The sequence below is a fragment of the Microtus ochrogaster genome, chromosome 4 (genome assembly GCF_000317375.1).
Source record: "Microtus ochrogaster isolate Prairie Vole_2 chromosome 4, MicOch1.0, whole genome shotgun sequence".
Taxonomy (NCBI): Eukaryota; Metazoa; Chordata; class Mammalia; order Rodentia; family Cricetidae; genus Microtus; species Microtus ochrogaster.
The window spans coordinates 53,280,856-53,305,594 of NC_022011.1; the positions used below are offsets into that span (position 1 = coordinate 53,280,856).

General features: G+C 43.5%; 2 protein-coding genes across 2 annotated transcripts in view; both read left to right on the plus strand.

Moving 5' to 3' along the window:
* The first annotated feature begins 8,945 nt into the window (after positions 1-8,945).
* LOC101996567 (interleukin-37-like) lies at positions 8,946-12,773 on the plus strand. Its single transcript, XM_005346745.1, has 5 exons — positions 8,946-8,997; positions 10,027-10,083; positions 11,247-11,366; positions 11,947-12,080; positions 12,540-12,773. Exons 1-5 carry the CDS (start codon positions 8,946-8,948, stop codon positions 12,771-12,773), a joined length of 597 nt encoding a protein of 198 aa, XP_005346802.1.
* A 1,497-nt stretch (positions 12,774-14,270) lies between these two features.
* Tbpl2 (TATA-box binding protein like 2) overlaps positions 14,271-24,739 on the plus strand; it is a 33,189-nt gene continuing 22,720 nt past the window's right edge. The window contains exons 1-2 of the mRNA XM_005346746.2: positions 14,271-14,337; positions 24,249-24,325. Of these exons, the coding sequence (XP_005346803.1) occupies positions 14,271-14,337; positions 24,249-24,325 (144 nt within the window). The remainder of the gene's footprint in view (positions 14,338-24,248; positions 24,326-24,739) is intronic.

Consider the following 24,739-nt stretch of genomic DNA (forward strand, 5'->3'; position numbering starts at 1 on the left):
GGTATACAAGCCCATCTGGCTGCAATCACAGCTAGCACTTTAACAGCTACAGCTTCGTGTGCCTCATGGTGATCTTTTTTCTTTTTCTGGACTAAAGTTTGCTTCTGGTTTAATAGACTTTGGTGGTCTGTCCCTCATCACTGGGCGACGATGCTTGGACCCAACAGTAATACACATTCACAGTGTGCAGAAGGATTATTCCACAACAGCTTCCTGTCCGTTTAGTGAGTATTTCCATGACTGTGAGGCTCAGCTTCTCCAGACCCCTGGATCGGCAGTGAAATCTCTGAAACTATAAGCTAAATTTAATTTTTACTCCTTTAAATCACATCAGGATTTTGTTACAGTTAGAAAAAGTTAACAAAAAATTCCAGCTGACCTAACAGAAATATATCCACATCTAGAAATATATCCAAAGAAAAGAGTATTAGTCTGTCAAAGAAATAGTCCTCAGATTCATTGCAAAAAAATTTATAACAGCTGGAATAACTCCAAGTGTCATAGTCGACTTCCTGTGGCCTGCTTATCAAGATGTGGACAGCACCATGTCTACCTGCATGCCACTATGTTGCATCATGATGATAATGGACTAAACCTCTGGAAATGTAAGCCACCCCAATTGAATCTTTTCTTTATAAAACTTGCCACTATCATGGTGTCTCTTCCCAGCAATCAAAACCCTAACTAAGACAGAAGTTGGTACCAGGGACTGTGATGGGTCAGTTGAACCATGCATTTAGAGTGATTTGGGTTTAGTACTGTGGGTTTGAAAGTCAGTGGGATGCTTTCAGTACTGCTTCAAGGACCATACTAGTTGGCGTGTGGAAGACAGTGGTGCTAAGAGTTATTTGAGCTATGAGGGGGCTCACTTAAGAGGTTTCAGAGGAGAAGAATTTTAGTATGTTGCCTACAAATAATTCTTGTGGTATTTTATTGTAGAAAGTGGCTGCTTTTGCTTTTTGTCCAAAGAGTCTGCCTGAGGCTAAAGTGAAGAGTATTGAATTAATTCCTTGGCAGAGGAAATCTCAAAACAGCCTAGTATAGACTCTGTCGTGTGGTTATTAGTGGTAACTCTAATGATGATATATAATGAACTTTCCCTCCTTCCCCCTACTCCTTCTATAATCCCTCCTCGCTCTCTTTCAAATTCACATCTTGTTTTTACATACATTTAGGTGTATGTTTATATTCTAAATACAACCTGATCAGTCTGTATAATGTTACTTGTAGTTTGCCTAAGGCTGCTGAACAAGAGTACAGCTCCTCTCCATGGGGCCTCTTGGCTTTCTTTGTGGGACTGCAGCTGGATGCCAACAGTGAGCATTCCAGACATGTGGAAGAAGAGTAGAAGCTATCCATCCATCGAGAATGGGGCCCATTTTGCCATAGCCTCTTGATCAGTCCCAGAGTCTGTACTGATACAATAAATAGGAGGGCACACTTAACATCTCTCAGATGTGTCAAGAAATTTGCATTTATTTTTATTCTATTGTAGTCTTTTGGGTACAAATTATATTCTCTCCTATGAAAATGCCTTCTTTCCTTCACGTTGCCTCCACAAATCCCATTCAATAACGAAAATGTTTGCAAAATGCATATACAATAGTGTGTCAAGTCCGCTTTTGTGTCTTTGTTCCTTTCAGCCTAAGCAAGTACAATTAATTACTGGAAGCAGTTTTACATTATTACTCTATGACCAGTTTGATTGGGGAAACAATACACATTTACATTTCTTTTCAAGATAGCGTTGAGTTGCTTGTGAACCTTCTGTGCACAGGCACCAACCTTTCTTGGAGGACATGTTCTTACATTTTCCTGGGGCCTTACAGTTCTGCTAAATGTCGCATCCCTTTGTAACACATTGCTTTTTCTTTAGCTTTCTGTAGACCTTTTCCTCACTCTTCGTTCATTCCTACCAGATTTACTGTGGTCTTCTTATCTTCTACCTGCAATGCAGAACCAAAGCCAATATTTATTCATCAGCTACTGTGGCATTCTGTCCTAGTACCAAATTCTTTTCTGGCTTCTGGGACAAACTAGCCCAAAGATTCATACCTTATTCCATGCATAATTCTGTGACTGAGGCAGAATTTAAGGCTCACCTGAGCTGGTTTATTAGGTTCCATGCAGCTCACCAGGATGACTGGGCTGGTTAGTTGATGCTGATAAGAATCAGACATCGGGGACTGTCAATAATGTGGGTCTTGACACACAGCGAGGCAGCTTTAGACTTCCTACACCCACACGACTGTGTTATAAGAAGTATGCCAAGGGAATAGAAGCAAAAGACATCATTTTTTTTTGCTGGAAAGAGGTTGGAAATGGGTCTGATATTCCCACTGCTTGTTATTGGCGATCAGCAATCACAGAGCCGGAGGAGAGGATCTCACCCAACAAGCAGAAAAACATCAAGGACTTTACAATCATCTTCAAGGTGACAAGCCAATGAAACAATGAGATGATAATTATAACCACAACATCATATCTATCCACTCCCATTCTATGACTCGCAGTGAAGCAATAGTCTCTGGGATCATTGCATCCAAGGATACTCCAGAGCTTCCAGCATCTTCTCAGAGCTACCGAAAAGCACATCTGTGACCCAGGTATGTAGTCCTGGCATACCCTCTGGGCTGTGGGACCTGTGACTTAGTTCTTACCAGCTCTGACCCAAACCTACATCTTATTATTCCTTAGCTGTAGGCTTGTATCACTAGGAAAACGGAATGGCACTTATTAAGTTGGCCTGGCTTTTTTCACTTGTGGCTCTTCTATCCTTTCAATCCTTAACTTTAAGTTGTATGCTAAGCAACTTCCTCAAGGTGCAAAAGGAGATGTTTTACCCAGCAAAACTTGTTCCCCAAATTGATAGTATCTTAGAAGTCTGGGCAGAGGTAGGGAATGGAGTTTGAGGTGTAATCCCTTGGTGCACTGTGGCAGAGTGTTGTTGATATCACTTGGTCCTCTCCTAGTGATGTGAATGGATTCTAAAGGTAAACAGCAAATTTGTCTCAGGAGTCACCTTTTTTGGGCTTTTTTTTTTCTGGGTGGACAGTGGTCCCTGATAGCAAATATAGCATTTCCTTAAATGAATGGACATGTAGTAGATACCAACTGATATGAATTCTGTCAGCCTTGTGGCCAATGATGTCTGTATATTTATCAGTTTACTGTTATTATAATGAACCACTAAGGCTATATAACTTATAAGGACATCAGGATTATTTGGCTCATGGTTTTGGATGCTGAAGCCCAAACAGTGTGATGCCTATCACTTACTGTAAGGGCTCTTCCAGTTGCATAACCTTAGTTCTTGATGCCTGGGAGAGGGATTGGTCATGGCAGGACAGAAGGACCAGAAATGACTGCAGCTGGGCCCTTCCTGAGGAAGGCCTTACCTGCTCACATCACTACACTGGGAACCAATTTCCAACTCCTGAAATCCAGAGAGTTGAACCACATCCAATCCACGGCTGTCTGACCATCAGTTCTCTGATGTCCTCAATCCTCAAATGATACTGAATTACCCTGTTTGCAAAGTTGAAGTAAAAATTGACTCAAACCCCTATCTCTATGTCTTTACCCAAATTCCTGACATTTCACAGATGGCTCTTGTTGGGGATGGGTCCCTGATTTCTTATAATTGCTGATCTTGTTCTCAAGGTGCACCAATTGAAATTGTTTTTCTCTTTGGTGCTAAATTGATTCAAACTTGGATCATCTTCACCACAAATAAAATAAAATGAGCTCTCTCACAAATCAGATGTATGAGCCCAATACTTCTCCAACCTCTGTTGAGTCTGCCTTCTCCTGAGTTTCTTTGGGTAATTGTATGTCAGCCATAATGGATAAAATGCCTCATAGCACGGTGTACCTCAAGATGCAAGTGTGATAGGGATTAGCCAGGCTTCCTGTTAAAAATCCAAGCTCTGATTCTGATTGGGCCACAGGTTCTACGTTTCTGATGATCCGTGGACCATGCTAGGAGCTAGCAGGGCACAGGCTGCCAGTGGCTCACCCTGAATTTTGGACACACTCTTAGCAAGCATTAGTCAGTGGTGGTGCCCCTCCAAGCCTTTCTACACATCTAATCTCAGCCCCCTGTTTTCCTTATTTTTGTATGTCTCTTAGTTTCTCTATGTTTGTACCACTTGCTCCTTCATCGTTTGACGGATCAGTCTTATCCTGTCCCCAAGCTCACCCCATTGCACTTCAAGACATTCTTCTAATCCCTGGATGTCTATCAAAAGGGTAATTCCAGGGTAGTACTTCTAAACCATTGTGTCCTAAACCTTCCTATTTCTCATTGACATTTGGAGATTTCTTTTTCAGGGTACCTTTAAACCAAAAGAGATATTTGGTGATTCTGCTTACTAAGAGTTGAATTGAAACAAACTAGTAGTATGTCTTGCCTGGGTCTGTATTCCTATATTTCACTCAAGAACTCTACCTCAGAGCCTCCATTTGAGTGTGCTGAGGGGCCCTACAGCTCTATACTTAAGGGGCTATGCTTCTAAGCTAATGGTTGATAGAAATGTGTTGGTCAACCCTTCCCTTCAGCAAGGTAAGAAAACGCTACCAGGTATGTCCAGGTTTTTGACAATATAACACAGCATTGTCATTTATGAAGTTCATGCTTGAGAACCACGAAATTGATTGAATTTTTTAAAAAAAGACCCATAGTTTTGTAAGTTTATGATTTGTGTTGGACTGCACAGTTGTCCTCAGTCACATGTATACCCTTGCTGCAGGCTGGACATGCCTGGGACTAAGCTGGTGCTTGTATCTGTTCCAAAATGAGATTGAATGCGATAGGAGAGGAGATTTCCGGGTTGTCTCTCCCACTACCCATAGCAATCTGGTGCAAACTGGCCATAACACTGCTCTACTCAAAGTCAGTGGGATTTCCAAGGAGTTTGGCAGTTAGATGGAATAAGTAATAAAGTGACTCATCTCTTATCAGAAGCTCTGTCTAGGTGGAGAGCTGAGAAATGATCTGAAAGCTAGGTCATCCAGAAGCCCAACTGGCTTCCGGTGAGGAGCCCAACCCCGCATCACACTGAGTCTCGGTTCTGCCTCTCCGAGCGCTTTTAAAACTTCTCACTGTCAGAGCAGTTGTGTCTGGCTTCTGAGATGGAGCCAGAGATCTAGAACTTTGAAAGCTCCTCATTGCTACCAAGATCCTGCCAGAGCTAAGCGTATGGCCCATGGGTCTACTGCACCTCAATTCCTTGGGAACTTCTCAGTACTGCAGCTTTGGCGCCCCCACTTCACATATACTAAACCAGACCCTGTATTTTAACAAGGATGCTAGTTAATTAATATGCATTTTAAAGTTTGGGAGGATCCCCTGTCCTAGATTGGATCACAGAATGTCATTCTTCCCAACATGTTGTGCGTGTGTGTGTGTGTGTGTGTGTGTGTGTGTGTGTGCGTGCGCGAGCGCTCGTGTGTGTGAATGTGTGTGTGTATCTGTTGGGGGCTGTTTCTGTGACCACCACAGTCAGCAGAGTAAGGCAAGCGTGAGGCAAGAAGGATGTCCAGTTCACCACAACATAGTAGCCAGTGTTGGTACTTCCAGAGTCGGACACCAGGCGGTTTATTTTAGGCATATTTAAGTTCAATGCAATTTGGAAAAAAGTTCCCCTGTTGTAACACAATCCCTTGTGCACTACAAAGCTTAAGATAAAACTACATCGAAATTCTTTTCAAAGTACATGCCACCACTTATACTAAGTAGGGCTTTGTAGTTAGACTACTTGTTCATCTTGAAGACCGAGGGGAGGATCTTGTATGGACTTGGTCATACAGGTAGCACAAAGATCACTAGGCTAGTAATCACCTTCAGTCCTGTTTATTAGGGCCTGGGAGGTCAGGTGTGGCCTGGCCCTATAGAGAGCATGGAGGTCACCTAGGCTACTAGCCACCCCCATTCCCAGCCTCTGGGCAGAAAATAGGTTACATATTTCTTCCTTTGAAGAGACTACTCTGCACGTTTAACATTCCTGCTTGGCCTAGGGCTTATCTGTGAGCTTAACTGTGTCCCCAGTAGTCACCAACATCCTTGGGAGTCCTTAGGAGGCCAGGGAACTTTGATAGCTTGTGTAAACATTTATATACGGTAGCCAAAAGGAGTTGCTGTATTGTCAAAAAAGCATTAAGGACCTGGATTTGAATGTCTCAGCCATGTGATCCTAACTCTAAAACTAGGGACAATTCTCAATTCCAGTTCTTTTACGCTCTTCATGTTCTTTGCAGTCTCATGATGAGAATTTGTTGGCTCACACATGCCAAAGATTTAAAAAAAATTTTAATTTATTTTTATAATAAGATATAATAAGATAAACAAAAATGAGTTTGACAAAACAAACAAGCAGAAGTAAAAGAGCCCAGGAGAAGGCTCAAGAGTCAGAGACCCTCTTGTTCAAACACTCAGGAATCCCATAAAACACTGAACTGGAAGCCATAATATATATGCAGATGACCTGGCACAGACCCATAACGGCCCTCTGCATGCTGACTCAGTCTCTGTGAGTTCATATGAACTTCGATCATGTTGATTTAGAAGGTATTGTTTTCTTGGTGTTCTCCATACCTCTGGTTCTGACAATCTTTCTGCCTCCTCTTTTGTGGGATTCACTGAGCCCAGAGAGAAGGGATTTGATAGAGATATCCAGTTTGGGGCTAGATGTTCCAAAGTCTCTCACTTCCTGCATCATAATGTCTGGGTGGGGGCCTCTGTATTTGTTCCCATCTGCTGCAGGAGAAAGCTTCTCTGATGATGGCTGACCAAGGCACTAATCTGAGTATAGCAGAATATCATTAGGAGTCATTTCACCCTTCCTTCCTTCCTTCCTTCCTTCCTTCCTTCCTTCCTTCCTTCCTTCCTTCCTTCTTTCTTTTCTCTTTTAAAGAAATTGGTGGTACAAACTTTGTGCCACCTTTGGCCTAGCATATCTTGCAGGCAGGACACCACTGTAGATCAAAGGGCTTGGAGTTTACATTTATTTTTTTGGTAGCATGCAGAGTACCTTCCTGTACCAAAGATGCTGGACTGTAAGGGTGAAGGCTCTACATAGGTACCAGCTCAATTTTTTCCATGTTCAATGAGTTGTATAGATGTCTTCAGCAATGGGGCCTTGCTGTCACTTTGTAGAGAGCAACCTATAGTATATAGTATATTGACAACTTGGGTTGTTTGGGACCCCTTTGGCCAACGACTTTCAGAGGTAACCAAATCCTAGTACTAGAAGCATCATTTGGTGACAAGAGATTGCCAGCTGGGACTCTCTCTCCCCCATATTTGGCAATTTATTCAGATCATCTTGATACATGTATATATTGTAGGAAGCTTCTACTGTCTTAGGTTCCCATATTGCCCCTCAAATGGCCCGTTATTTTAGCTGTGTTTCCATATTCCCTCCTTCCCACCTCTTCCCCTCCCACTCTGTTCCAGCCCCACCACCATCCATCCATAACTATCTATTCTATTTCCTTTTCCTAATGAGATCTATCTGTACCCCACAATCCTTTATTCTATACTTAACCTCTGGTACTACAGATTGTAGCTTGGTTATCAGTGACTTAACAGCTAATATTCAGAGATAAGCAAATATGTGGCATGTTTTTCGTATTTGTCTTTCTGGGTCTGGGTTACCTCACTCTACTTCTATCCATTTGCCTGAAATTTCCTGATTTACATTTTTTAAAATGTCCTAGTAATGCTCCATCGTATAAATGAAACATTTTCTTTATCCATTCATCTGTTGATCTCATCTGTTTTGTGCCAATACCATGCTATTTTCTTTTTAATCACTATAGCCCTGTAAAACAACTTGAAATTGGGAGTGGTGACACCTCCAGCAGTTCTGTTATTATTCAGGATTGCCAAAGTTGTTATTGTTGTTAAACTACAATATACTATTTAGCTCTAAAGAAGTGTTGAAATTGTTTCCAATTTCTGGGTATTATGAATAGAGCAGCACTGAACATGGTTGAGCAAATGTCTCTGGGGTAGGATGGAGCATCTTTTTGGTATATACCCATGAGCAGTATAGCTGGGTCTTGAGGTAGATCTATTTGGATTCTTTTACACGCATCCAGTTTGACCAACACCATTTATTAAAGATGCCCCTTTTCCAAAGTGTGTTTCTGGGTTCTTCAAAAAAAAAAATCAGGTTTCTATAGGTGTGCAGGTTTATATCTGTGTTTTTAATGCAATTCCATTGATGATCTCATCTGTTTTGTGCCAATACCATGCTGTTTTCTTTTTAATCACTATAGCCCTGTAAAACAACTTGAAATTGGGAGTGGTGACACCTCCAGCAGTTCTGTTATTATTCAGGATTGCCAAAGTTGTTGTTGTTGTTAAACTACAATATACTATTTAGCTCTAAAGAAGTGCGATTTGGACCCTACAACGCGAGTGTGATCGTGAGTCTGATCTATTCCAGGACACTCACCAGTAGTTGGGTATTTTAGAGCCTTGCTGCCTTCCCAGTGTGACCTCTGATCTACCACCACCACCATCAGCAGCAGCATTATGAAGATATTAAAAATATAGGATTTCAGGACTCTCCAGGTCACTGACTCAGAACTGCATGGTTCCTGGAAAGTAAACTTATATGGAAAATACAATATACCAAATGCCTGAAAGTATATGTTTATTTAAAAGAAAACCCAGAATTACCTTTGTAAGTAAAATTAAACTAGAATTACTCTATGAATGGGAATGAAGCTGGCGTGGTGGCATTGAGGCAGCATTTCAAAGTGGAGTCGGGGCTATGTCCTTCAGGTATCAAGGATGTGAGGAGGCTTTCGAGGGTTGAAAGTTTCCTTAGTCAAAATTCTCCTGTGCACGCTGGCTTTGCCTTCCCTTCCCTCTCCCACTGTGTTCACTCTCTGCTCAGGCTATGGCATCCTCACCCAGCTGCTCAGATGCGAAAATGTCCCCCACGTGCCACAGAGACCAGGATGAACCCCATACAGAGACAAAAGGTAAGAAACCCATTCCTGGTCTCAACATGGGGTCTCCAAACACAGGGAACTGTACTTAAACCTTTCCACAGAAGTCATGCTTTCTCTGACCAGCCTACAAGACATCTGAGCGGCAGGACACTGATGGAGATAGACATGTTAGAGTTCAGGATCTCAGGCATATCATTAGCAGACACAGGATTTTTGTTATTATTTTTACATTGTATTTAATTACTGGACAGGAGGACAGGTGCCATGGTGCATGGGTGGAGGTTGGAGGACAATTTTTGGGACTCAGTTCTCTTCTACTACAAAACCCAGGGATCAAATTCAGGTCACCAGACTTGGCAGCAAGTGCCTTTACCCACTGAGACACCTTGCTGGTCCTTCAAATCAAGTTTTGATACATATGTTCAGATGAATTTTGAAGCACTGTTTTTCCAGTAGATCATCTGGCCGCCTTCAGATTTTCTTCTTTAAAAGCAAATGAACAAACACAGGCATCAGACAAGAGGGATCTGGCTAGGTCAATAAATTATAAATGTTCCTGTGATTTAGAAAATTATTTTTAAATCTTTATTTTTAAATTTATTATGTGTATGGGTGTTTTGCCTACAAATACATCAGTGCACCATGGGTATGCAATGTCTGTGCAGGCCATAAGAGGGCAATCAATCCCCCTGGGACTGGCCTTACCCACAGTAATGAGCCTACTCGTGGGTGCTGAGAATTGAATTCAGATACTCTGGAAGAGAAACCAACACTTTCTCCAGCACCCAATTTTTGTGATTCTTATTAAAATATTTTGAGAAAATATATCTGCAAATTCATGCTATAAAATAATCTTACTTCATGTTGTTGAATCTGGAACCTCAAAAAGTTAACGGATGTAGAATTTCTTTAAAAAGCATTTGCATGCCTTCAGCATATGTGCTTATAAATGATGTAGAAACTGTAGACGTTAGGAATGAAATCATCCCAGAGTTCAATGAACTCTGATCTCCCAGCTCATGGAATTGACGTGCTAATCTCTTGTCTTTGTTTCAACAGCAAATTGCCCTCTACTGTCAGATCCCAACCCTGTTGCTACGATTTCCAACCATGCAGGTGATTTTCCAAGGGATCTTGGGGTGACGGGGCGGGGTGGTCGGCTCTTCAGCATCCTCAACAAAGGAAGCAACTCTTTCTGATGACATCTAAGTCATATGCAGTGTGGCACGTTTCCTTTCCTTTATAACTTCACACTCTTTAGCTTTTCAGATAAAATAAACTCTGAAAATCAACACACAACTCGGTGCCCCAGTGAAAGGTTAGATTTCAATGAAGTCCAAACCGCATGGCAGGCTGAGTATAAATCGCAGGGTAGGCAAGGTATGGGCAGAAGACAATTGGGAGGAGAGTCCAAATTGGGGGTGCCAGTTGAAGGCATCGTGTTTATGAGGCAAGGGAAAAGCCCAGGTGTGTATGACTGTATGCATATAACACACAATCATAGAGCACAACTGACGACCTACCATCTGCTAAGTAGATTCCATCATCAGCCCTGTATTGGGCTCATACTCATCTATCACGTAAAATCTGACCTCTGTCACTCATGGACAACTCATCCACTCTAATAGAGATGGCAACATGAACAAGTTCTCTGTCCGTAGTAAATCCATATTCAGACAAATCCCCAGCCCCAGCCGCAGCTTGTCCCTGCACACATAGAGAGTCTCAATAAATGCAGGTATCTCCCTCTGGCAACCTCCCATTGCCATGCCCTTTCTGACACGGAGTTGCTGCTTCTGGCTGCCTCCTGCCCTACTCTCTCACCCCCATCCTTCTATTGTCCTCACCACTTGAAAGGACAGAAATCCATGGCATTAGGGCACAGCTGAGGGCACCGGCCCAGCAGGGAGAGGATTCAGACAAGCAAATTCTCAATACCATGACTACTTGGAATGAGGAGCCCTTACAGTGCCCCCACTCTTCATACCAACCCCGTGAGAGTTACCTTGTCTAATCCCTATTTTTATTGGTCTGCAAAGTAATATTTGGAAAAATTTAGTAACTTATCTTGTGAACGATTGAAGAGAGGTGATTGTTTCTGAGTCAGCATAGTCTCACTGCCCCAAAGGGTCCAAAGTTCCTGTATCAGTGAGTTGGGGTAAAAAAAAAAATAACAAGAGGACTATATAGTGTCTGAGCCTGAAGCATGAAGCAAAGATTTATAGCTGGACTCAGATTGGTTCATTATTTGTAACCTCTGTTCCTGTTTTGTTTTTCAGGTCCAAGTATTAAGCCATCTTCCCCATATAAACATTTTATTCGCGACCCAAACCATCAGATCCTCGTCCTGGAAGGCGGCACCCTGGTGGCGGTTCCAGACAAGTGCGGCAGACGTGGAGGTGACCCTCAAATTTTTTCTACCCAATAGAGATGATATGTGCTCCCCTACAGCCTGTGAATCTGGGCCCTGCCCCACTCCAGGGGATTGCTCAGCTCCTCCTCCTTTTATTTATTTATTTTTTTTGAGACAGGGTTTCTCTGTGTAATCCTGGCTGTCCTGGAACTCACTCTGTAGACCAGGCTGCCCTGACACTCATAGAGATCCTCCTGTCTCTGCCTCCAGAGTGCTGGGATTAAAGATGTGCTCTATCACTGCCTGGCTTCCTCCCCTTCTTAAAAGGAGGAAGAGGGGGTGAGTTTGGAACCAGGGATGAGCATGAATGAATGAGTGAGGTGATAGAGGGAACCAAATGGTGTCCCCCACCCAAAATAAGTCTCTGCAGACAGGTGAGGGGTTGAAAACCAGAGAGGGGGAGATTCTGAGAAATAGAATGTTCTAGGTTTCTGAATCAATGTGAGTATGAGGATTTATCAAGCTTGTTATGCCTAAAACTTCAACAGGAAAAAAAAAAAAAGAAAAGGAAGGGGGGAAAAAAACAAGGTTTTCATTCCAGAGCTGACCCAGTTTTCTTTTCCTAGAGGTCTTTTATGTGTCAGCCTTACCCATGAGAACACTCAGGAGTGCAAAGGCAAATCGGATTACTTTGGCCGTATGTAAGGGAAAACGCTTCCTCTGCTGCAGAAAATCAAAGTGCCCCTCATTAGAATTAAAGGTAAGAGCTAAGAAGATCTCCCCCATCCTACCACCCAGGGAAGTAGAAATCCTTATTGCTATGATCACCCTGAAATTGCTTCTTTCTCCACAAAAGTAGCCTGGTCTTGTGTTAGCCACTTCTCAGTCACAGTAACAAGTACCTAAGATTTTGGTTCACATCTTGGCTAACTGACCCTGATGCTCCGGGGCCTTTGGTATACCACAGCGGAAGTGCACAGGAGTGGGGACTGCAGACTGCTCATTTAATGGTTAGGATGCAAAAGAGGAAGAAGGGGTCGAGGTCCCACCATTCCCTTTGAGGGCACACTGCCCAACGACTAAGCCCCTCTTAATGTAGTCATTGCCTCCCAGTAGCTCCAAGATGAGGATCAAGGCTTTGACATGTAGGCCTTTGGGGGTACATTCTAGATCCAAACTGTAGCAGCTACTAATGAATTCTCCTTTGTATTTCCAAAAGAAAATGAGAGATTTGTCGAACCTGAGCTCTAAGAAGGTCCTGCCCTTCACCTTCCTGAAGGAAAAGGCTGGCTCCTACTACACCCTGGAATCAGCTGCTAATCGAGGGTACTTTATCTGCACCTGCAGTACACCCCGGCAACCTGTAGGGATGACGAAGGAGCTGGGGAAACAGAAAAACACCCACTTTGAATTTGTAAGTGCCAATGTGGATGTCAGTGAGTTTGAAGACTGAAAAACGCAATAGGACAACAGCCAGATCAGCTCTGACAGCAGAATTTGGTTTCAGCCTGACACCAATCAACAAATAGAAATAAATAATTCTCCTTATAAATGCTACCTTCAATCAGCAAGCCCGGGGATTTGATTTTTATTGTGTGTGTCATTTATTTCTTTAAAGTGTTTATAGTTAATTTGGAAATTTCTAGGTTGAAATAACTTTATAGTGAAAAACACCCACAAACCTCAAAGGGATTTCCTATTTTCTGAAACGAATTTGGTCGCCTCTGGATGAGTCTATACTCCATGACATAGCCAGCATGGCGGTGAGTTATTTCTCCCAGGAGATGGCTGGAGTGATGATGCAGGCTTTCGGATTAGTCACACAGAATGTGGGCGTTAGGTGGACGCTAGAGAAACTCACCAAGGCGCAAGTGCAAACACAAAAGTTTCTGGGGGAGCCCCAGGGCTTTGGAGCATGGCAAGGCTCTTCTGATGAGTCTTCCCAGGGAGAAGGGGGAACATCAAGTATGAAAAGATGGGAAGAGGAGAAGACCAAAGGGTCTGGAGTAGGTGGCAGGCAGAACCGGAATCAGGGAGACCTGAGGGCAAGCAGCAGGGCCCTTGTCCCTCAGTGGGGCATTCCAGTCAGTCAGATGAATCTAGCTCCAGTCCTCTGCAGGATCACAAGCAGGGAAAACAATCAGACTGGGAACTTGAAGCAGGGGCTCAGAGTTGGAGAGGAGAAGGCAGTGTGCATTTAACTTTGAGGGATGCATGTAATATATTTAATACTTTGGTGTAGAAGATTCCTGGCTATTCAGAAGCTTTTGTCTGCTACTAGGACCAGTCTGAAGAAGATCTCATGTCCCTCTGTTATCTGCCATTCTGTATCTGTTAGAAAGACAGACCCTATGTGTGTTACCTAAATGTCAGCTATTTACCCAGTCTCCGGCTGTGCCTTTATCAATTAGTGAGCAATAGCAATCACCATCCAGCTGAAAATATTGATGCTTATATTAGCTTAGTTACTCTTGACTCATTCACTGGCTTAGAGTTTAAAAAGTCCAAGTTTAACACCAAAATGAAAGCAAACAGACCTTGATGAAAACCAAGATTTAACATTTCAATGAAAATAATAATAACAAACTAAACATTCCATCTTGTATTATTATGAATACAGTATAATATTTAAATGGAAAATTCCAGAAATAGATAACTCATGCATTTCTTTGTATACAGTGATGAAATCTCACATCCCCTAACTTAGGAATCATTCCAGTGTATCTGTGTTGTATATGCTTTGCTTACTTATTAGTTGTCTCAATTGTTGGCTCTATTCTCACGGTACCCAGGGCTTGTGTTCAACTAGCCCCTTACTGAACTTCATAACAGCCCCACAGTCCTAGAGTCCTCAGTGATGCTGTCACTCTCAGGGATCAGACAACACCAAAGAAAGCTATAACGTGCTGCCTTTGCATTTTCTATGTTGTAGGAAAGGAGGGTAGCTTAGATGCTGAAGTTGCTGAAATACATGACAGGTTATAACGTGTCCGCTGAAAAACTGAACTTTGTAACAGGTACGCAAACATAGAAAAAAAAAGCCTAGCAGCAAGTATAGGATTTGATACTATTCACAGCTCCAGCATCCATCAGAGGCCTTACACCATCCTCACAGACAAGGAGCGTTTACCTGTTGATACTATCCGCAGCTTCAGACATCCACTGTAGTCCTTAGACTAGATTTTCGTCATCGAGAAGGATAGTTTAACTGTTGATACCATCCACTACCCATTAATTGAGGCATCCATTGTGGCCTTGTACCATATCCTCTTAGATAAGGAGAGTTTCGCTGTTGATATTATCCACAACTTAGCTTATCTACAGTAGGCTTTATAGCATGCCCTCGGTGACAAGGACCTTTAACCTGTCGGTACTAGCCATAGTTTCAGAAAGCCACCATAGAGTTTAGAGCATGTCCTCACAGTGACATAGAATTTAACCGATGATAGTATCCACAGATCAAAGCTTCCATCATAGACCTCAGACAAATTCCTCACAGAGGAGAGTTTAACTGTAGATAATCCACACTTAATGCCTCTACCGTAGGACTAGGGCCGTGTTCCCCACACAGAAGGAAAGTTTAAATGTGGATAGTACCCACTATAGGCTTTCCACCATGTCCCCAATAGAGGAGAGTTTAACGGCTGACACATCACAGAGTCAAGCATCCTTCATAGGCCTTAGACCATGTCCTCACAAAGAAAGAGGGGTTAACTATTGGTACTACCCACAGCTTCAGGAATTATGGTAGGCTTAGATGATGCCCTCACAGAGATTCAGCATTTAACTATTGATGTTTTCCACAGCTTCAGGAATCCACCAAAGGCCTCAGACCATGTCCTCACAAAGAACTAAGTAAAGTTTAATTTTTTTGAATTTTTTACAGCATTGGGTTAATTCACTTAACAAACATTTTATTAATAGCCACTTAGCATTTTTAAACCACATCGATTTAATCACATTCTAAACTGGTTCATTTGAAGGAAAAAAATCATTGCATTTCAATCCATGCTTCATTCAGATAGCACTTATTTAATTTCTCAGTTGGTTAAACCATGTCATTGGTTATTATTTTTTTTTAAAAAATAACCATGCTAATTCTCTCATTACAAACCAAAGAGCTAACACAGAGAAGTTTAAATTGGCAAAATAGTGAGGTTAGGTGTTGACTTTTCAAATAAACCAGACAATGTATGAAAGACCTTCGGTGTGTGGTAGGAATTATCAAAACAAAGTCTATATTTTACAGTATGGTTGGGAAACATGTTTTTTTAATTTTTTTGTTTATTTATTTTGCAGGGCTGGCATTAAACCTAGAGACTTGTACATGTTGGAAATGCTTTATCACTACGAAAGAGCCTAACTCGTTACAGTGATATGGGTCAGAGGAGATCTGAGCCTCTCAGCACTGGCTTATGCTAGACTCTCCTTGAAACCTTTTCTGGTCCCAGAGAGTCCGAATTCACAAGGCAGGTGCAGGTTGATTGAGTTCCTGAGCTAAACTAAGCCTTTCCACTTCCTACCTTTTACTATGCCCTGAATCACCTGCAGATTGTAATTGGTAGGTCTGGTTGGGCTGAGGTTCTGTTTTCCTGGTTCTCGCCAAGGTCCCATGATACACTGAAGTCAGCCTTTGAGTGGTCTGACCTAAAACAATAGTTTTTAACCTTGGCTGTACACTGAGCACTGAGAATGTAATATATACAGACCATGAATGCCTAGGCTCCACCATACCTATTGGGTCATACGAATATGTCATATTTAGATGGTCTAATTTGAGACCAGACATTGCCTTGGAAGTACCAGTACTGTGCTTTTCTACCTCCTAAATAGTGTCTCTTAAACCTGCTTTTGCTTTCACTTTGTCTTTCAATCATTGTGTCGTGACTGGGCCTCACCATTATGGGCCTGTATAGTAGCAGTATTCTCACTCTCTGGCCCCTATTCTCTTCTTTAAACTTCCTTCCCAAGGCCAAGGTTGAGGCAGGCATGCTTTTCAGGCTCTGGTGATTATTATTATTTCCTATAGGGTAGTCTTCTTAGACTTTTGTGTGTATCACTATAACCTAGAAGCTCATATATAAAACGGACTCTTGAGCCTGAATCCAAGAGTTTCTGATGCAGGAGGTCCATGGTCTATGTTGGGGATTTAGAATTTACATCCTCAATATGTTTCTAAGAGCTGTTGCTGCTGGTGATCTGAGAGCTACATTTTGAGAAACTTGTATATCAAAGAGATCACAACACTGACAAGGAGGCATCAGAATAGACCCAATAGGTAGGTAAAGTGGATTCTACCCAGGTGGAGCACGACACAAGTCAGGATCCAACAACCTTACAATTAAAAACAAAAGCATCTACAGCAGCAGCAGTAACAGTCACCAGGGACACAACAGTGGAGGAATGACAGCAGCCTCCCCATACAGGAATGGGAAGGAGCCAGGCATCTTTACGTTCCTAGCTCCCTTGGTCCTCATTATCATTTGACCTGGGAAGAAATGAGACTTGGCATTCCCACATAATTCTGTGATAGTTATCTTCCAAAACAGATGTTCTTAACATCTCACCTGGGTCAGGTAACTCCCTGTCTTAGTTAGGGTTTTACTGCTGTGTAGAGATACTTTGACCATGGCAACTTACTGTTCAGAGGTTTATTCATTATCATCCTGGTGCAAAGTGTGGTGGCATGCAGGCAGATATGGGTCTAAAGAAGAGCGGAGAGTTCTACATCCTAATCCACATGCAACAGGAAGTGAATTTACTTGAGCTTCTGAGACCTAAAAAACCCAACCTCTAGTGAAGTTCTTTCTCCAACAAGGCCATGCCCACTCCAAGAAGGTCACACCTCCTAATAGTGCCACTCCCTATGAGCTTATGGGGGTTATCTTCTTTCAAACCACAAACTTCCCTCTGGCTTTACCACCTGGATAATGGGATATTAATAATCTCTTCCTGGGTTGTTGTAAGGTACACAAGGCAGCATATCAAGGTTCTGACTCCAAAATGGCGGCAGTGAACACTCAGAGGCACCCTCTGCTGGGCACGCTCTTCCCTTTCAGCAGAGTTGAGAGAAGGCCAGGTTGTTGCTTCCTTCGAAAGATCAATGTTCAGATGGTCCCTGAGCTCCAAGCCTGCTTTCCCTGTACTGGATTGCATTTAGTGGATACGCATCTTCTGCCCCTTCTACAAAGGCCCACCTTCAGCTCATCTTTCTTATTCTCTCCTGATAGGATTAATCTTTGTGAAAGAAAACCCCCCAGCTCACCCAAGAACCCTTAGATGTACCTAGTCTAAGATGCCCTTGCTCTATCCAGAAACCTCACTTGAATGAGTGAAGGTCACAGAGGACTTGAACCTGTCTCCAGAAAATTTCTGACTGGCTCTATGGGAAGAGACGATGAAGATAATCAAGTGGGATTTTCCAGGGTGAAATAAGACACAGCAGAAAGACAGCTATGTAAATATTTGTAAAACAGAGATGCATTAGCCATAGGGTTAGCCTGTGACAAATTGCAGGTCTTATCTTTCGCATTCCACACATTGGACAAGTCATGTGACCAAAAGTCTCCTCTCATTGCCATCTTTGAGGTGACACCCAGGTTTCTTCCTCCGTGAAAATTTCAACCTGCCTCAGAAAGCCCTCCCACCATTGGGTACCATTGGGCCCCATCATGGGCCTGGGCAGGATGGATGGTGAAAGATTCATTAGAAGAATATAGAGCTGTCTCTTTTGTGGATGCGCCTAAGGCCTCAAGCCTCTGGGTGAAAACGATTCATGTCTATCACCTGAGCAGTTGGGTACATGAAGCAAATCTTTCTTTTCCCTTCCAGGACTTCTCTTGTCTAACTCATCAGCTGGGGATGCTCTAAGGTATACCAGCCATGCAAAACCTGAGGTGAAGAACTCCAACCAGGCACAGAACTAGCAAGTGCCTACTTTCAGAGTTGTACTTTGTCTCTTACATGATTTTTCCAAATATCTGACCTGAGTAGCACTGGGGCTCGTCTTTTCCCCAGTCACTGAGGTCCTTTTTTTATTTCTGAGTTCTGTAGTAGGAGGCCGCTTGTTCTTTTCCCGGCCACCCAGACTCCTGAAATAACCACACAGAAACTGTATTAATTAAATCACTGCTTGGCCCATTAGCTCTAGCTTCTTTTTTTTTTTTTTTTTAATTTTGGCTAACTCTTAACATCTTAATTTAACCAATTTCTATTACTCTGTGTATCGCCACATGGCTATGGCTTACTGGGTAAAGTTCCAGCGTCTGTCTCTGGTGGAGCTACATGTCATCTCCCTGACTTTGTCTTCTTTTTCCCATCATTCAGTTTAGTTTTCCTTGTGTGCCTCTGTTCCGCCCTGCTACAGGTGCAAAGCAGTTTCTTTATTAATTGCATCATACAGAGGGGAATCCCACATCAGAGTTATTCTCCAAATCAGATGTTCTCAATGTTGATGAAATAGGAGGGAGGATGGGGTACAGGGTCTGTGTTGACAGGAAGAGGATCTGTCACAGCCAGCTATCACCTCAGAATACCATTAGTACTGAAGAGGCAGTCAGCCTTGATCTCTGGAAATGCTCACTGCATCCAGGGAGGCTTTTGAGGTAGACTGCACCATTCTACCTACCTCTCCACCAAAGCAGTGTTTTCCAAATGATGGTTTTCAGTGTCAACATATGGACTGTGAACACATTTCTGTGGGTCTTTTCTAAGTATTTTATAAAAATGAAATAGTTTCAAAGTACAGAGCTCTAGACCTGGGGCTAGAAAGCCCATGTGCAAATTCTGCTTCTTTTTTTGTTAAAATTTTATTAGGAAATAGTTGTGTCCTTGTTAACTTATCATCCATAGCTGCTTTAAAGATGCTATAGGAGGGCTGATGAGATAGAGATAGACAGAGAGAGAAAGAGAGAGAGTTGAGTAACTGGCCAGCAAAGTTGGAAATATTACCTGAGCTTTTGCATAGCTTGATAATTCTCTAAAATAGCATGATTTTTGTCTAACAAAAACAACACATTTACAAGCTCTCACAAAAAGCCAAGTTTACAGAGATCACAAAAAGCTTAATTCCTAATATCCAGATATGGTGGCTCATGGTTGCAATCCCATCACTAGGAAGGCTGAGGCAAGATGATCATGAGTTAAAGGATAGCCTGGGCAATAAGGTAAATTCCAGGCCAGCCTGGGCTAAAGAGTAAACAAGCAAACCATCTTCAACTGGATCTCAGCATTGGTCTAGGACAACACAGTGAAGGAAGTGGAGCAAGGACTGATGTCACTTCACATATGAAAACTAAGAAATTAACTTATTGAGTCTTCAGGTTTGCAGAGATGTTTCTTTTCTCTTTGCGGTAACCAAATACATAGAAGGAAGCTACTTAAAGGAGAAAAGACTTTCTTATTGGCTCATGTTTGAGCTTACAGTGCTGTACGGCAGGGAATGCTCAAAGCAGAAGCAGCTCTCATGCGAATCCTCGCCTTCTCACATTGCAGTGAGCAGGGAAAACTGGAACTCAGCTGGATTTCTACTTTTTCCATTTTCATTCATCCCATGGTTTCAGGACATTGAGTGTAGCACCCGTATTCAGAGTCAATCTTAATTCCCTCAGTTTAGCCTCTCTGGAGCAGCCTGACAAACGTCTCCAAAGGTGTATCTCCTAGGTGTGTCTACATCCAGTTGACAATTAACATGATCCATCTCAAGTTTGCTCCTTGTCTGTCAATATGACGCTGAAACACATTATGTTGAATTCTAACACCCACTCCCGGCCACTAAAGTCTCATGTTCATTGTGCAATGTAAAAATCCATCTTAAAACTCTCAGCATCTTAACAGTTCCAACTTGGTTCAAAAGTCCAAAGTTTCTTCTGACAGTCAAAACAACTCTTAACTGTGAAACCTACAAAAACAACAACAACAACACACACACACACACACACACACACACACACACACACACACACACACATTGTAAGACTTTAAGACAATCCTGAAGCCATTTTTGACAATTCTGAATCCTCTCAGCCTCTGTGCCATAGTGCTTCCCCTCCTCCCCTGGGGACCAAGGACCAAACAGCTACACTCGCACATACTCAGCTCCTGAACAATTACCGATATACGTATGTTTTGGTTCGGTCCCCTGGGAAACGGGGTCAAAATGATCTCTTACCTCATCTGATCTGGCAACAGCTCTCCAGTCAATTATTGGTAATAGCCCTTTCGAATAAGCCAATCAGAATAGTCAAAGAACAACCACCCCTTGCTTCTGTGGCCCCTTTAAAAGTAGACTGTACCTGCTATTCGGGGTCCCTTGGCTTCCTGAATGCTAGGGGACCCTGTCATGACAGAATTAATAAAATCCTCATGCTTTTGCATCAGCTGTGTGTATGAGATGGTCTCTGGGGGCGACTCCTTCTCGGTGTTTGGACGCTAGAGTCCAACAATATACACTCCTCCAGACACATACACAGAGAGAGAGAGAGACAAGACACACACCACACACACAGAGACACACCATACTCACACACACATACATACACACAGAGACAAACATATACACACACACACACAGTGTTAGTTTGAGTGTAATTGGACCCCATAAACTCATAAGGAGTGGCCCTATTAGGAGGTGTGGCTTTGTTGAAGTGGGTGTGGCCTCGTTGGAAGAAGTGTGTTACTGTCAGGGCAGGATTTGAGATCTCTTTTGCTCAGGATACCACCCAGTGTTTGAGTTCGTTTCCTATTGCCTGCAAGATGTAGAACTCTCATCTTCTCTAGTACCATGTCTGCCTGTGTGCTGCCACGTCCTACCATGATGGTAATGAACTGAACCTTTGAACTATAAAAAAGAGTCTCTTCATTGAAATGTTTTCCATTATATGAGTTGCCATAGTCATGGTATTTCTTTACAGCATTAGAAACCTAATTAACACACACACACACACACACACACACACACACACACACACCATTGAACAGTGGCTCCTCAAGGACTGGGAGTTTGTGGGAGAGTCCAGTGTGTTTGGGTTATGCCCAAAGGTGATGACATGTAGGAGGCAGAATGCTGAGTGGGGAGATCTAGAAAGTGGCAGCAGAGAGGAAAAGGGGCATGGACTCGCTCCTGCGCCCTTGTGCAAGAGTTCTCAAGGTCCTCGGGAAAGGAGCTCAACTGCCTGCAGCATGTGGAACAAGCCTGTCTTTACTAAACCATGAAAGGAGAGCTAAGTACAGCCAGCTGCAGAAGTTAGAAACACCTGGAAGCTGACAGCTGGCTCCCAATTTCACTCTCATGGAATCGTATAAGTAATGAGCAATGGGAGGCTACGTGGCCCACCACCTCCTCCCAAAGAAGGCGGCCCCTCAGTCACCCAGCTGCCCATCTGTGGTCTCACTCTCGTGATTTTCTATGCTGGGGTAATGAGTTGCTGCTTTGTGGGTCTCTGGGGTGAGCGGATGGCAGCTTGATTTAATACCCACTGATTCAGAGGAGGAAGGGGCCCTGGCTGGCCTCTGATGTAGGTGGATTTCTGTTTCTTCTCCAGCTAGGAGCTGGCTAAAGGCAGACAGACAAGCATCCAGAGACCCAGAAGCCCCGTCTTTACTGCTGCTCGGGTAAAAGGCAGAAGGAAGGAAGGAGTCTAGATATTGCTTCCCAGCTATTTCCTGGTAGCCCCTCTGTGAGCAAACTGCCACTAAAAAACAACAACAACAAAACAACAAAAAACAAAAAAAACCATAGGAACCGCTCTGTGTTCCTGTCACATAGGAATTCTACCAGGCAGGGTGGTGTCTAGGAAGGCTGCCTGGCATACACTCCTCAAGGACCGCTCCATGTGGAAGGAAGAAGCGCTCAAATACAGGACACGGTGAAACAAAGTTCAGACGGAACTGAGTCAAGTGTCATAATGCAGGCACCCAGAAGAAAAGGCACCATGACTGTGTCATGGGAGATCAAGGTGATCCACGTGGAAGTGGACTAGGAGGAAGTCCCAAGGGAGGGGGCCTGGAAGGTGACTTCCCAGCGAGTCCACTGGGGGCGCTAGAGAGCGGTAGAGACCGGAGGTGTTGCCTGGAGACCACAGAACTCTGGAGAGATTTTGTGGTTTTGATTCCATGCTTAGGAATTTGTGTTTTATTACGAACACCGTACGGAAACTACTGCAGGTTTTTTTTTTAATGCTTGGAATGAAGAAAATGATATGCTTTAGTAAGATGGTGTGTTTTCTAGAAATATATCTGGAATTCCCTGTGCTCCCATGAATGGTTAGGCAATGAACCAAAAGTTTCACGTGTTATTTTTTATTTTTATTTTTTATTTTTGGCAGTTGTTCTGTTTGTCTGTGCGCTTGATTTGAGACAGAGTATTACTCTGTAATACTCTGGCTGGCTTTCAAACTCATGATCCTCCTCTCTCAACCTTCCAAGTGTTGGATGACAGGTGTGTGCCACCATGCCCAGCGACAACTGCTTTAAATATTCTCTATTCACAGACAGAAAGACTTCGGCTCAGAGGGACCTAACTCCATCAGTCACGCATCTGTGCAGGGACACCAAATCCAAAGCCAGTTCTCCTAGCCTGGTATTACTCTGCTTCCTCGGAAATTCAGACAGAGAGCTTGCCATTAGCAAAAGTTAAAGAAAACAGGACAAAGCAAACAAAGTAACTTTACATCCTTGGATAAAGCTTGTTTCCCTAATGTTTGTAATTTTTCTATTTCTCATCTTTTTTTTTGCCAAAGTACAAAATATTATAAATTCTGAAACAAAAATAAGTCAGTATACTCAGCTACTGAACAGGGGTGCTTATTGACTTGGGGTGTAGCTCAGTGACAGAATGCTTGCCTGGTGTGCATGAGGCCCTGGATTCAATCCACAGCAATGCGGAGGATGGGGAGGGTGCTTAGTCCCAGCTCTGTCATGACACTTAAGCGAGTCCAGACATGTGAAGCACTTAGCCTAGCCCTGATTCAATGGAAGCACACCCATCTTTTAATCCCAGCAAAAAACAACTGGATATTGAGTTTTGCAGTATCTTCTTGCGTTGTCTGGACCCTATCTGTGGAATACCCCAGCTGCAGGTAAATTCCCTGTAGCTGCTGAAAAGCTACCTGGGCTGACACAGCTGTCGGTAAATTCCCTGTGATTGGTGAAAAGCTACCTGAGGTGTGACGGTGAAAAAATAATAACAGAAATGTCACATCTGGGTGGTAAGGGGGCTCAGCGGGTAAGGACGCTTGCCACCAAGCTTGCTCCTCTCGATTTGGAGCCTCCAGTTCCTTCCACATGCTGGAAGGGGAGAATCTATTCCTGAAAGCGGTCATCTGACCATCACGTGATCTCTGTGAGGCGCCACATGTACACGCACACATCAACGGAGATAAACAAATATAATAAAGATGCCACATCAGAGAAATCCGCGAATGGTGATATGCTCTGTAATCCCAGCACTCAGGGGCTGGGGGACGGTTTGTGGCTAGCCTGAGCTGCATGCAAAGAGAAGAGGGAGGGGGAAAAGGAGGGAAAGAGGACCGAAGGAGAAAAAGGAAAAGAGTAAGAGAAAGTGCATTTTTTTTTTTCTCTCACAGTGTTCGTCGCTAACTTTCTGCTGCTCTCCTGGAAGCATGGCAACGGGTGCAGGCCCAGTGGTGGCGGTGGGAGCGCCAGTGGGGGCTCTGCCTGGTGTGCCCCAGCCAACTCAGCAGCCCTTCTCTGCCTCTGGGTGCCACCAGCTGTGTCTCGCCAGGCTCATCAGCTCCTTCTCTGCCTCTCACCTGGTTCCTCAGCTCATTCACGCCATCTGTGCAGGTGGTAGACCCACCTCATTGTGTCCTGCCCGAGGCTGATAAAGGTCATCAGGGCCCGAAGCTGGGCTGGTTCCACCAAAGCGCCTCTGATTTGCTTGGACGCTGATCCCTTTGCTTGTTCCCAGCTCTTCTTGGTGGGCTCTCCCTCATGGAGGAGGAGGACGCGTACCTGGACCTCTTCCTGGAGCCATACTCCATCCAGGTGAGCCTGGCAGCCACCTCGCTGAAAAACCGGGACTTGTGTTGGCCTTGGGGAGTCTCTTTGAAATGCCAAATCTTCCCTAAGAGGCAGGTTCGATCCAGGCCCTTCAGCTGAACTTGGAAGTTCAGTGAGATAATCAGGGTTGTCAATTTAGACATCTTAGCCATGAAGTTAGATGGCCTGGTCCTGGTGGTAAAGGGACATGCTATGCCTGCAGTCACCTGGGGTTCCAGCGCTTCTGCTGTAGGCCATGCTCAGGGCATCTGACCTCTCAGACTGGTTGTGAACAACTAGGCTCGAGCTATGCCTCTGCCTCAGTTTCCACAGTAGCTGGAACTACACTTGCGGCCCACCACCTGTGACCACACTTGGTTCGTTAAAATTTTTTTTTTGTTTTTTTGTTTTTTTTTTTTT